The 13686-nt window shown below is 51.0% G+C and overlaps 5 protein-coding genes across 5 annotated transcripts; 1 reads left to right on the forward strand and 4 right to left on the reverse strand.

The window, feature by feature from the left end:
* Positions 1-106: 106 nt before the first annotated feature.
* On the reverse strand, positions 107-863 carry J4E87_006586 (uncharacterized protein; the record flags this gene model as incomplete). Its single annotated transcript, XM_049378188.1, has 2 exons — positions 107-738; positions 788-863. The coding sequence occupies 2 exons, from the start codon at positions 861-863 to the stop codon at positions 107-109; spliced, it is 708 nt and encodes a 235-aa protein (XP_049231992.1).
* A 965-nt stretch (positions 864-1828) lies between these two features.
* On the forward strand, positions 1829-2716 carry J4E87_006587 (uncharacterized protein; the record flags this gene model as incomplete). Its single annotated transcript, XM_049378189.1, has 1 exon — positions 1829-2716. One exon carries the CDS (start codon positions 1829-1831, stop codon positions 2714-2716), a length of 888 nt encoding a protein of 295 aa, XP_049231993.1.
* A 1262-nt stretch (positions 2717-3978) lies between these two features.
* On the reverse strand, positions 3979-6438 carry J4E87_006588 (uncharacterized protein; the record flags this gene model as incomplete). Its single annotated transcript, XM_049378190.1, has 2 exons — positions 3979-5162; positions 5211-6438. The coding sequence occupies 2 exons, from the start codon at positions 6436-6438 to the stop codon at positions 3979-3981; spliced, it is 2412 nt and encodes an 803-aa protein (XP_049231994.1).
* A 1889-nt stretch (positions 6439-8327) lies between these two features.
* Positions 8328-11090, reverse strand: J4E87_006589 (uncharacterized protein; the record flags this gene model as incomplete). The annotated part of the gene is made up of 1 exon (XM_049378191.1): positions 8328-11090. One exon carries the CDS (start codon positions 11088-11090, stop codon positions 8328-8330), a length of 2763 nt encoding a protein of 920 aa, XP_049231995.1.
* A 1196-nt stretch (positions 11091-12286) lies between these two features.
* On the reverse strand, positions 12287-12590 carry J4E87_006590 (uncharacterized protein; the record flags this gene model as incomplete). The annotated part of the gene is made up of 3 exons (XM_049378192.1): positions 12287-12375; positions 12405-12501; positions 12585-12590. 3 exons carry the CDS (start codon positions 12588-12590, stop codon positions 12287-12289), a joined length of 192 nt encoding a protein of 63 aa, XP_049231996.1.
* Between the last annotated feature and the right edge of the window lie 1096 nt (positions 12591-13686).

Genomic DNA, 13686 nt, shown 5'->3' on the forward strand with positions numbered 1-13686 from the left:
CAATGGGCAATACATTTATCTCGCACTACCTATATTGGTCATGGTTATTCAAGAAGACAGAGTAAGATGGTGAATATGTTTTAAGCTACATGTGTTGATTGAACGCTTACGGAGAGACAAGATCATTTCGGCTCCCCAAGTCTTCACCATCTGCGTTCTCCTCATCCTTCTTTCCTGTCCATCTAAGGAACGTGTATCGCCCCTCAACAGGCTCTCTAGCAGTGACTAACCTCTCCAGCTCCTCGACTGTACGAGCCTGCCCAATCAAGCCCCCTTGAACGTCAGGGATGAAGCCAGACTTGATCGCAGTTTGCATCCACTCAAACACACCGTCAAAGAAGCCGGATGCATTGAGTACAACCACCGGCTTCGCGTGAATGCCTAGCTGGCTCCATGTCGTCATCTCGAGTAACTCCTCGAGCATCCCGAAACCACCAGGAAGCGCCACAAAGGCATCAGCCTCCTCAGCCATCATCCGCTTACGCTCGTGCATGTTGTCCACGACCGTTGTACGCCCGAATTGCTCCGGCGCGGGCGGCGGCCCGCCCAGTAGAAGAGCACGTGGAATGATGCCATGTACCGCGTCGGATCCCTGGGATGCGACTACGTTGCCGGCGAGTACGCCCATCAACCCCATGGTCCCGCCGCCGTACACTAGCGACCATGACCTCCTCGCCATGATGTCCGCTAGTGCTTTGGCTGCATCGCGGAACCTGGGATCTTTTCCTTCACTAGACCCTGTCATTCATCAGTATACATTCACTCCTGGGTACTCATGGGGACGTACCGCAGAATACACACAATGTGAATGGTTTCGAACTCGTTCCATTCGGTGGCTTTGTGTGTACTTGCTTTGAGCCCATGGTTGACGATATTCAGCTTGCAAAGTTCTGCGCAGAATAACGGGAGTAGTGGCGGAGCCTTCAGATGATCGAGTTGTGAGATCGTCTATTGGAGCTCATCACCACGATTTATACATCGGAGTTGACTCAGCAGACTATCACGAAGCCTGTTGTGCCATACGGTTGTTGTAAGCTTTCACGTTCAGCCTAAACTACAGCTCGCTAACAGTAGCTTGTATCTTGTTTCAGAGCCACGAGGTGGAGTGTTACTATGTATGTACTCGGGCCAAAAGAATAATGGCCCGGTACCCAGGTAGCCAAGGTTTTGGCCAATCAAAGGACTAGTGCTGTGTCCGACACTTGGACCACTCGGGTTATTATCTGTTTAGTCCGGGTACCTAGGCACACAACACTCTTCGCATTCGCTAAGACGGTTTCACATGCCTTGTGTCTTCTCGGCCCCGTAAGTGACGTAAAATCTAGTAGCTAGGTACAACTTCAATGACGAGCCCAAACAAAGTCTTGGGCGTCTTAGTCAGAGTCAATGGCGCACTCTCCGATGTCTTCTTCGTTGAGATGTCGCTAAGACTTAGCAGTCTATCTACCCTCAAGCGACGTGAGTTTTAACTTTGCCCTGAACATGAGCCACCGGAAATGCTGTAGGTTACATCACTCTACGATCCTTTGCGGATGCATCTTCCTGGCCGGATCTGTTACATCATTTTGCGCCGGCTTGTCGCACCGGCTTATGGGCGAGCAGGAAGAATGAGGTTTCAGGGAATCGACCATGTCATAGCTAAAGTGTATTCTGGAGAAAGTTGGTCGACGAAGGAAGCCTGGACTTTGTGAGCAGCCACTTCTCTGTTCATAAAGACACCCTGTGGCGCACTGTCTATGTAACCCGCTCACTACTATCAAATCTTTTTTGTTTGCGAGGTCTACGACACATTTCTCATCTGTTTTCTGTTCGTTCAAATCATTGCACAATGGGACGCCAATCTATCATCGCGATCATTGGTCCGACCGGCGTTGGAAAGACCAAGCTTGGTATCGCACTCGCCAAAGCCATCAATGGCGAGGTCATCTCCGTGGACAGTCTTCAGATCTATCAGTGTGGAGGAATCATAACGGCGCAGCCTACTACGAAGGAAATGGATGGTGTCAAGCACCATCTGATAGACTATCTGCAGCCCGACCAGGAACCAACCACCTTTGTCGACAACGCTATCTCAAGCATCCAGCAAATACACAACGACGGCAAGACCCCTCTGCTGGTCGGTGGATCGATATCGTTGACCGAGCCACTCCTCTCGCACCCGTTCGTCCAGCAATGCGACCTGTCAGTCATCTTCCTCGACTCCAAGCTCTCACACTTGAAGCCCCGGCTCGACAAACGGGTAGACGAAATGATCGACGAAGGCCTCATCGAAGAAGTACGCCTACTCTACGAGCTCGAGCAAAGACTGCTGGGCTGCCCAGACTTCTCCAAGGGCATCTGGAAGGCTATCGGATACCCCGAGCTGCGGCCCGCCGTCGAGAGCTGGAGCGAAGACAGGAAGAACCAACAATACCTGGACGAGGGGATTGCGGAGATGAAGAAGCGCACAGTCTCGTATGCAGAGGAACAGCTCAACAGGATACGCGGAAAGCTTATACCGGGAGTGCACCAGTGGGCCAACAACTACATGGTCCTTGTAGTACAAGATGCTGAGACGTTCGAGGAACGCATTGTTCAGCCTTCCGTTTCGGCTTGTCGGGGTTGGCTCTCGGAAGAGATACGCCAGCGCATGATAGAGACGAAGCGCCGCAGTAGGCCGAACGTGCCAAGGGTGGACAGCTTCTCGAGGCAGACTGTGAAGATGGCGGAGAATTAGCGTACGGTGGATGGGGAAATGTAACTTTCTTGCTGATCGCGGGACATTTGATGGGTTATAAAATTTGCTCCATGTTAATGAAATAAACGATTCTCTTGTCACTTTCGTCGAGCCTATAACAGTAGTTGATAAGCTATCGCCTTTTGAATTATTCTATAATCATCATCAATCAGAGCCGTCTACTCTAAACACCTCGATATCCCTTCTGCAGTCTCCCTGCTGTCCTCTCCTGCAGCGGAAGCGGAACCTGCTGCTGCTGCTGCTGCTGCTGCTGTGGCTCATAACTCACCGGCCGGGCAGGACGATAAGCTATATAGCCACCTACGGGCTGAAGAGCATCAGGATGTGGATACGTGTCCTCTGACCGCGAAGGTAAGCGAGATGGGCCCTTTTCTGCGTCATCGTCGTTGTCGCGTTTGCCAAAACAGCCACCGAAGCAATCGCAGACGTTGATGCCGCGGTATGCAGCGAAAAGTGCGTAGATTGTCAAGCCGAGGAGGATGAAGCCGAAGACGGAGCCCACGACTATACCGGCGATTTTACCCCTGCTAAGCCAGGGGCCGGGATCGACATCTGGGTGAGGGGTTTGGGTTGGAGATGCGGTGGGAGATGTTGTGGATGTTTCTGTGGACCTTGTTCTAGTCTCAGTAGAAGTTGGAGAAGTGGTAGTAGTAGCACTGGTCGTTGTAGACGGTCGTTCGGTACTTGTCGACGTTTCCGTCGTACTTGACGGGGCTGGTGGCGGTGGTGGCGGCTCCGAGGAGGTGTCTGGACTACGTGATGGCACAATAACCGTATTAGACGGCTCGGCAGTAACGAAAGCTATCGAGGTAAGGAACGTAATGGACGTGACCAAGGGTGGCGGCTTTGTGTCATCTTGACGAGCCACTAGAGTCGCGGTAGAGGCTGGCGACGACACGGCGTTTCTTACGCGGTTTGAAGAACCTGACTGCGAGGCAACGAGATAGCCTGCTGCGGCGATAGTGGTGGCAATCGGAAGGCGCATTATGGACGAAAGAGATTTGGTGTTGTAGCAAGAGAAGAAAAAACATATACCACTTCTACGACATCAAGAATGATCCTTGCCATTGTACGTTCACGTATTGCATAGTATTGAACAATCACTTTTGATGATGAGAATGCTGTCGTGATAAAATGTCACGTATGACAGAGTGAAGCGGTGGCCGTCACCAGATCGCGACACGTTGTCAATTGACAGTGTTGATACTTTGGTGCGTCTAGGCTTGGCCGATCGTCGCTTCTTACAGCTCACCACCACCACCTAGCAGTGCTGTAGGCTCGTTCAAAACGACTGGGCAAACATCTAGCCCCACACCATAGGTCTCGAATGTCATGTTTCCATCCTCGTCGACCTCAATCCACCTGCGATTTAGTAGATCGCCATCCTGCGCCCTGTCGAAGAAGTTTTGCGGAGCAAATACAATACTGGAATAAGCCTCCGTATACAGGGTTACAGGTACATCTTCGCTCCTGGTGTAGTGATGCATTCCCAGATTGAACCAAATGACAAGATCTTCACCTTCGATTGATTCGCCGTCAAAGAACTTGCTGAAGTCTTGCTGCGGTGTGAAGGGGAGATTGATGTTCTGAACACTGTTGGCAAATGGCTCGTTGTCGTGCTGTCTCGTAACGGCTAGATGTGATTTGGCAAATTCGGAGTTTTTGCGTGACCATGGAGAATTGAGGGTCGAGAGATGAATATCGGAGCGGCCGGGTACGAGACGATAGCCGCGTTTCTCACCCCAGGCATTGGTAGCGTTCGGGTTCAATACAACGTACATAGCCTGGTTGTTCGGTGCCCAATTCAACTGCTGCTCTTCGGCCATGTATGTAATATTCATCTCCATCTGCTCAAATTCGCCAAGCTCAGGAAACCACGGTTGGGTTTGGTTCACAACTACCAACTCTGAAACTTGAAGCGAGTTGGCCGCACCAACGATGTCGAAGTCGGCCTTGTACGTAACAATGTGATCGTGAAGTGAGCCTTGGGTGGCTTGTTGGATCCTCGGCCCGAATTTCGCTTGCGCCGGATAGTAGAAGCTAGATTGAAGATACCCAGATGCTCGTACAATAACTTCCAGCGAGCCGTCCATGTGGAAGGAGTAGTCAAACATGTAGTCATAGTTGCCAACTGTGGCAATTGCGCGAACGATCAGTCCAGCGCCTTTGACACTGCCGAGGTTGCTGAAACCGTATTCGTTGGATGCGCCCGTGCGATGACGTGAGAGCGGGAAGTTCATGTCGGTCTCAAAGATGCAGATTGCGTTCTTGTTGACTGCCGTTTTGTTGTAAGATGGGTAGGTGATATTCCAGAACGTCGATCCCCACGGGCAGTCAAAGCCTTCCACCAGGCTGCCCATCTCCGTACCGAGCTGATAGTAGGTATCGTGGTATACTGTATTGGCAGCCTTCGGTTGGTTGCCACCTTGTAGTAATTAGCTCTTGTCCAGTAAGAGACAGATGGAATACTCACCGTATTGCGCAGTAGCTTCTTGCATCGACAGCTCGTAAAGAATACGTTCACCTTTAAACTTGATGTCATAAAACATGATGCCAAGCGTCCTCGAGAATGACATGTAAAACGACCAACCCATATACTCAACATACTGGTTCTCTTTGTCAAGCTTGTATCGCTTGCCTCCAATTTCGAGAGTGCTTGGCGCAAGCCGCTCCTCCAGATCTCGCACGCCTAGCTCGGGCTTGTAGTCGACTAGCGCCCAACTTGCGTCGAGAGTCTGGTCGAACTCCATGGCAAGATCGCCAGATTCGAATGCACTCCTTAGGTCTGCGATGGTAGGGTAGAACTTTTCATTTGTGACGAATCCTTTCAGTGAGTAGAGAGACGGATCAGTGCCGCTACAGTCGATTAGGAGATAGAAGTCCAGCGGTGTCATGTAAGTTGCGGGACCTGGAAAGCGGAACATGATGTTACGAAAAGCGCTAGAGCCATCGAAAGAGATAGGTGTGCCAGTCGTCGAGGAGAGATTGGTTCTTTCGTCGGCCGATCCGAAGTAAACACCTCCTTGGAAGAGAGCTGCTGTAATGTCTGAGATGTTCGACATGATGGATGTGATGAGCGGCTCGGTTGCCGTCGACCTTGGGCCGTCGAAGTACCTGGCGTTGTATGGCACGGAACCACCTGAACCGCCGTTGTAGATGTAATCCAGCTTCTCGATCGTGGTTTCTGCAGATACGGGGAGTGGGCCGATCATGTACTCTTGGGAGTCTGGCTCAGCTTTCCCACCTTGGAAAATGATGGCTCGGGCGTATTTGGCGGGCATTGCTGCACCCTCGTCCATGTACTTCAGAACATCGGTCTTATTAGTGTGCAATGCATCAAGCCAGAATCTGGTACCTGTCAGCCGCGTTTTCTTCTCCTCAAGCATCACTTCGAGCATGACGTACACATAGTTGTCCGTAAGCACAGCTTTTGTGGGATCAGTAAGATTGAGACCGGAGGATGGCGAATGGAGCATTGTCCAGACAGCGAGATTCTCATCCGGTGTCAAAGGAGCCCATGGGTTAGTCTTTGGTGCTACTGTGGTGGTAGCAGCCTCAGTCAAGCAAGAGTATGCCGTTCCATTGTCGGTGCGTTTGTCAAAGTAGTCTCGCGCTACTCTTCTATCATATCCAAGGAAGGGGATGGTGGAAGAGCTCGCTATACCGAAAAGAACGGCCGAGACCAGAGCTGAGCAACGCATGTTGATCAGCGGTACTAGCAAAGGATGCTGTGGACATTTTCCGGCACTTCTCTTACACTTTATACACCGTCGCGAGCGCTGCGGTCCCAGATAAGGCTCTAGTGACTTGCGACGATGACAACGAGGAAAGATGGTATCTCAGGCTCGAACAACGATAAGAAGAGGAATCAGAGGTAGTAAGGGCCTGCAAGGAACAGTCTCCACTCAGCCTGACCACTTCCGGGGAAGGGCGCAGCACGGACATCACCGCGTCTTACAGTCCATATCTTCGTACACTCTGTCTCGAACTTGACCTTATGTCTGGTATCTGTTACCATCTTGTTCGTAACCAGCAGAGCACATGTCTTGCTGCTATCCCATATCTTCAGGGTCCTGTCCAGTGTTTTATCAGGTTGAAACATCCGAATCTTGTGGGAAACCGACCGTAACATTATGAATGCTTCGTATCCGCGACGCATGAGACTATTGCTGTATAGGAAGTCGTAGCCTTGATGCGTCGTTAACCCACCTGGCGGAAAGGTGGGGTTACATGCTGTGGTGTATCTTATCGCTGCGAGATAGTGTCTTTGCATGTGCCAAGCCGTCCCCCGCTTCTGTCATTGGGAGCAACGAGGACTGCCAAGATCGAGGCACTAGTACCGCCGAAGGAATGAGTGGTGGTTGAACTATCGGTTAGGTAAAGAGGAGAACTTGTTATGGCACGCCTCGACTTCGGCGTTCGTTCAAAACTCCGAGTGTCTTTCGGCATATCGGGTGTCAGAGATCGGCATAACGTCTCTAGACAGTTAGAAGTGTGGGTTGGCTGTGTTGAGGCGCTATCGCATGGTCATATGTTAAAGATCCCGCAACATGAAAGATACAGCTGCGGCCTTAACATGACGAAGTCCCGAAGGATCCATGGATAGATCGGTATCCGCAATGGGCAACGCAAGGTGAGCGCTACACCTGGGCATGGTCACGAACGAGGCCTCAAATCCCCTACGAGCCAATATGTTGAGACGATTGGTATTTCCTAAGGGCGATGTAGAATATTGAACAGCGGTTGTCGAGTGCGTAGAGCCCGGATGTCGGAAGAATGTGATAGTACTCTCGAGAAAGGTGGCAGAATACGGGCTACGCGACGCGACGGGGATCGATCGTGAAGTTAAAGTCGGCCGAGATGTTCAGAGTCCGAGATTGGATACGAGCTTGCGCATAAGCGATAACAAGGCTTGAAGATGGCAGTGTGTGCATAAGGTGTCAGGCTGTGAGGACGCGCCGCGACGCGAGAAGCTAATCTTGCCAAGACCGAACGGCGATGACGTCATTTGGATGTGCCCTTTCCCCAACCTCCTTCGCAATTGTTTAAACCTCCCAAGGTCAACAAGATTAAGTATGATAAGATCAACGGTATTCTTGACTGTGAAGAGTCTCAGCGCTACATGTATGCCGAGACATTACGAGACCTGACAAGTGATGAATACGTTAAGATTGGATACATGTACGTACATGTATCCATGCTCTTGCTGCGGCTTGCAGCGAGGACACCATCACAATCCGTCGCTGGCGGCCCTCTCGCACATGAAGTGCAGCTCTAAGATCTGACTGTTGACCTTTTCATGGAATTTGGAGATGGGGATACTAATGGCGCTGCGGCAAAGGCGATGAGGCGAGCAAGAGGACACAGTGTGAAGACGCGGCATTTCACGAAGACAACTATTTTGAGCGAGCTGTACGCGAAAACTAATGACACCTTGAAGAATACATGGTCGCTAAATCTAAATCTCTATAAGCGAAAGGCGACGTGAATACCCTAGGGGTACGACACATGGACACTAAGACTCTTTGTACAGGCCACGTATTTGGTAAAAGGCATCGCCGTCCTCCTAGCCTATTCGATACATCTTGCATTAAAAGGTTGTGCCTTTACCCTTCTTCTTCTTCTTTTGGTTCTTTGGCTTCTTCGTAGATTTCTGCGCTGATGAGCCTTGCTCAGAGTTCTTTCGTTCAACATTTGCTGCCTGCTTTCGAAAGATATCGTCCTCGTCGAGTTGCTGTTTCAGCTCCTTTTTTCTCTTCTTATGAAAATGTTCCAACTTTATGTGAGAAAGACCAGCAACCTGCACTGTGTGAAAGTCGTCCAAAACCGTCATGTCCCAGCCCCGATAGAGCTCTGACAAATGTGCCGGACCGGGTATCATGTAGTAGGCGCCCGGATAGTGCAATATTTGCGCAGAACTAGAAGCTTGTATCATCGTGGCACGAATACAGATATCGCCTTCCGTGGTGGGACCCCATTTCGTGCTATCCATTGGCGCCGTCACTGTCTCTTTCAACAGAGCAGCCGCAATCCGAAGACCCTGCCCGTACGTATATGCAGAGCTTTCAAGTGCTAAATTCTGAGAAGTGTTGTAGGCTTGGACCGCTTCGCGCAGTATTTGTCTAACGAGGCCAATTTGTGGGCGAGGCGTCTTGCGGAAAGTTTCTGGTTTGAAGGACAGGGTTTTCCTGGACTCGACGAGCCTGGGGTAAAGATCACCCCAAAAGGATACGCACATGTTGTGCAAGGTCAGCCAGTCAAAGTTGAGATCGATAGCATCCGCCTCTAGCCACGTACTGAGCCGGTTGAGTACCGCATCTGGCTTATTGTTCTGAGTCTGCTTCTGAAGTGCTTCTATGGCTTCAGTGTGCCTCGCTGTAGGGAAGTTCGTTTGACGAAGCATATGCGTCATGCCTTCTTTGCTGCTAACCAGTGCTTCCCACTTCGACACTACTGTATCAATCTCTTCGCTATTTTCCACGCGGTGATTGAACCGGTCGTGGAAGATACCTGTCAATATGCTAGGGTCCACAAGATGTTGCACTCGTTCAGGGCAAGGATTCTGGTCCCTCTCCCCAAATGCCCATTCAAAATGCTTCAAGACCTCTTGGTAGTCCGCTGGTCTTTCCTTGCCAAAGAACAGTCGTTTGGGATCTTGGCGAAGAATGAGCAATTCCATGTCGGGCCATGCTGGGGGATCTTTGACCAGTAGGCGAGTCGCCGCGTAGAGGTATATCATGGGTCTGATACAGTCCGAGGTCTGTTCAAGCTGAAGACCATGTTTATGCAGATTGGCGAACATATTGTACTGGAGCACACCGCAACCTAATGGATGTCGACGTAATAGCGCGTTCTCCTCACGCTTAAATTTGGACAGATGAGGGGGTGAAAATTTTGCTAGACTCTTCTTGAACACATCGTGCTTAAGCCAAAGCTCTAGCGATCGTTGACTCTTGAGAAGACTTCCTGTAAGTTTGGTGAATTGCTCGTGCAATGTGAGATCCCACGTGCGGAGGCGGGCATTGTCAGAGAGAAACTCATCCAATCTGAAGCTGGATGTTGCCACCCACTTGTGCAGCTCTTTCAATGGCGCATCCAGAAGACTGTCCAGTACATCTTGAATGTCGATATAAGTCTGAGCAGCGAACTGCACCCAGATCGGAATCTCTCTGTGTTTAGTCATATACCGAACACCTCTCGCGATTTCGTCTTCAGCAACGCCGTCAGGAAAGCCTTCAAACTCGGGAGAGAACTGAATCCCGGCTTGCCACTGCATCATTTGGCACATCTCGACGACCTGTGGCAGGTGCGGGTGCCAGTTTATCTCTGATTGCTTGAATCGAGCGGGGTCAAGCGTGCAGGGACCTTGCTCGGGAGTAGTGTAGAGATACCATTTGAGCCCTGAAAAGACCGAGAACAAGGCGAAATCGCTCTGGTCCTCAACGTCCTTGCGAAGCAGCTTGATTGGCATCAGACCCGAAAATTCCTCGTACGTAAATCTATCTTCCAGCGTAGGGGTCCGCTTATAGAACAATAATGCTGGAAGCGTCCAGACAGGAAATTTGTCTGCCGGAAAGCGTTTGGGTCGCTTGATCAGCTTAGCAAATTCATTCTCAGCTAGACGAACGACATCTATTGCTGTATTCGTCAACAGCGAGCAGACGTTGTTCTCCATCACGGATTCCTTGTACATAGTCCAAATGTACTCAACGTATTGACGCATAACGAAAACGTCCTCCATGAAGGCATCAATAGCCAAGAAGAATTCGTCTTCAACCTCCATATCATCGAAGTCGATGTGTACGGGTGTGAGATTGTTGAAAGGTTCATCGCTGATATTGTCGGCTTCGTCGGTTTCAGAACCGAAGAACGAAGCAAGCTTCTCGCTGAGTGACGATGCGGTAGTTGCCTGGGGTTCAGGTGCAGGAGGTTGGACTATTGGCCGCAGCACGTCTCGAACCTTGCCCAGCACCTTCTCGGTGAAATGGGTATGTGTGCTGTCTCCGAGCTGGCTTTGCCTACATTTCGCGCCGAATAACTTGACGTATCGGGTTTCTCTGCGGCGCAGTCTCATAGCTCGGGAAATTGTGGCTAACACATCTTGCGGAATCGTGGGTTGGGGTTTGTGCGCCGCGATGGCCTCAGCCATGGGAATGAACTCAGACGTCTTGATGAGATATTCGGCTTTCTTTCCGTTACAAGATTCTACGCTTGATGATGCAGTGCTGGCGGCATATCCGCAGTTCAAAGCGGTCTGGCGAAGCCATGCCGCTACGTTCTGGGTGTCTTCCGTATACCGCTTAACCCGGGATCTAAAGGTAGGCGGAGAGGGTGGCCTCGGAGCCGAATCCATGATGGAACAAGGTCCTATATGACAAGTAACACGTTGAAATGGGTGAAGCACAGGGAGGTAGGAGATGTTTCGCGATCGCGCGGGGATAGACGACAGAATCACAAAGCGGCGTGGTTGATCTAAGCTGCAAACATACTAGCGCGAGATACTCGACGCGCACGCGTCTTTGCGGTCACACTGAAGCTCCCCATCTTTCGCTTTCAACAATCCTTGCCAGCTTCGCACCGCAGTCTTTGTCGCGTAAAGTCCTTCTCAAAATCGAAATACGACCAGGCTCGTGTCGCCAATTCACGCTCGCCAGGAATTCTTGCATTATGCCTTTCGCCCAGCGCTCCCAATGAGCGACTCGGACCGTTGGACCGCGTTCTCCATCTCTTTCGCCTTTTGTGCGCGGACCGCTGCGTTTATGTCGCCCTGAGAAGACTTGCAGGGCTCGTTAGCTGGAAGCCGCCGGGCAGCTTCGTGACGAGCTGCAGGCTGATTGTTGGCCGGTGCTGGACGAGCATCACCGTCATCATCAGACTCACTCCCGACCAAAGTTTCAGCTTCAGAATCATACTCGACTTCTTCGTGAGCGGGTCGTGCACGAGGTACACCTGTGGCCTTGGAAGCCTGAGCTTCGCGAGCAGTTGAAGCAGCATGAGCGGTCATGTTGGAAGGTATCGTGGCGCTTTGGTGCGATAACTGCCCAGGTTGCACTCATACTGGAGGCCTAGACGAAGCAATTATATGTCCAAGATTTTGATTTGACCAACACAGATTATCAGCCAGATGACGAACGACGAACAACGAAACGAAAGCGATGTCCAAACGTAATACATACCTGCTACGATAGCACCCACACCACGATCGGCCGCGCCAAACGGAGACGCCATAGCATATACCTTAGCTAGTATCGTGTGGCCACCGGTCTCTATACAACACACTGTATGATGTAATTACACATACGTGTAGGGCTGGGGCGCCTTCATTTGCCTCTAGCTCAAGTTTACTTAGCTTACGGCGCATCCATTCATCTCTTCCTGGCCAACGATGCATTTGCAGCTCCTTGCAGGCTAAAACAAGATCTCCACCAAACGGAACAACGCGAAACCAAAGTTACACGGGTCGTCTATCCCCGGAGCTTGAGACACCAACGGGCTTTTCCTCGCCCCCACCCACGTTGTGCTGCCAGCAGCCACTCAACAATGACTGCATCAATTCCACCAACCTCCAGCACGATGCTTCGCCAAGTTCAGCATTTGCTCGGCTTTCTCCACTGGCACAGGAGCAAAGTCAGCGTATGCTTCACATGGATACGTGGAGATTACTTACCTTTCTTCTCACATTCCTCGAACTTCTTCTTGGCTTCCTCGTACTTTTCCTTTGCTTTCTCAAACTCGGTTTGGGCCTCAACATGTGATCGCGTCGCCTGTTCGACTGAGCCCGGCACGTCGTAGTATGGAGTATCAAAGCCGGTATCCCACAATGGATACCCTCCCAGACCACCCATACCACCATGGCCGCCAAAACCTCCTAGATCGAAAGCTGGCCATTGGTATCCCCGCATGCCATGTCGTTTATGCCGTTTGAAAGGAGCAATTTCATACATCGCTTCGATGCTATCGCGACTGGTAGAAACGATGCCTGTCGCAAAACCAAGCGACAAGTAAGGGTATAATGATGTGCGGAATTCTGTGAGAAGATGACGGATGAGTATGAGCTGATCTTATACCATAGACAGAGCACGCCTGAGGCAGACAGAATGGTCCACGTGTGCCAAAAGCAGGATCTCACAATTCGGGAGTTGAGTTGGCTCCAGGGTCACCAGTGCCACTCAAACGTTTCGCATCGTGAGTCTTGACCTAGGGCGACGATAGACTGCGTAGGGTCTACCAATAAGGAGCATTGTGTTGTCATTGCGGGAGCGGTCTATCATCGGAAGCTATTCTTCATTCACCCAAGCTTCTGGGCGGAGGCAAAAGCTCAGCCACGTCTTTTTGTCTAGCCGACCGCTAACAAAGTTGAGCAAACAACGCGACCGCGTCGATCGCACAAGAACGAACGCGCTCCTCGACAGACGACTGTACCGAGGTGCAGTGAGGCATCAGGGTTTGTGTAGCGCCTAGAAAGACTCGAAGTCATATGCTGAATACAAGACGTAATGTGGCCGGCTTTCACCACTCCTTGTATCGGTTGCGACATTCCTCATTGCTGGCAGAGATAGAGCAAACCCGAAATTGACGCGCGCAAACGTTATCGGGATATCCGATCGGTCGTTACCCAAGACGTGGGGTATCATAACGAAAACCATTGTACGCCCCGTTCGTCTGTCTTACGTAGCCGAGGGTTTCACGATGAGAATCTAAGCGATCTGCATGCTACCAAAGAGGGGCTGGTGTTTGGCATACGGAGGAATTGTCCGCTATTTGTGATCTCAAATGCCACCAGAGCATCGCCGATATTCCATGTCGCCGCTTCATTCATCATATCGTTCTTTTGCGAATCATCAATGTCGGCCTCTCACCAACGAACGCCAAGTTACTCCCAGTTACCTCACAGGCATTTTTTGCCACCTGGATTGACCGTTGTTCAGTCGGCTGGCTACCACGGGCCG

The sequence above is a fragment of the Alternaria ethzedia genome (genome assembly GCF_023757985.1).
Source record: "Alternaria ethzedia strain BMP 0044 chromosome Unknown scaffold_16, whole genome shotgun sequence".
NCBI classification, from domain to species: Eukaryota; Fungi; Ascomycota; class Dothideomycetes; order Pleosporales; family Pleosporaceae; genus Alternaria; species Alternaria ethzedia.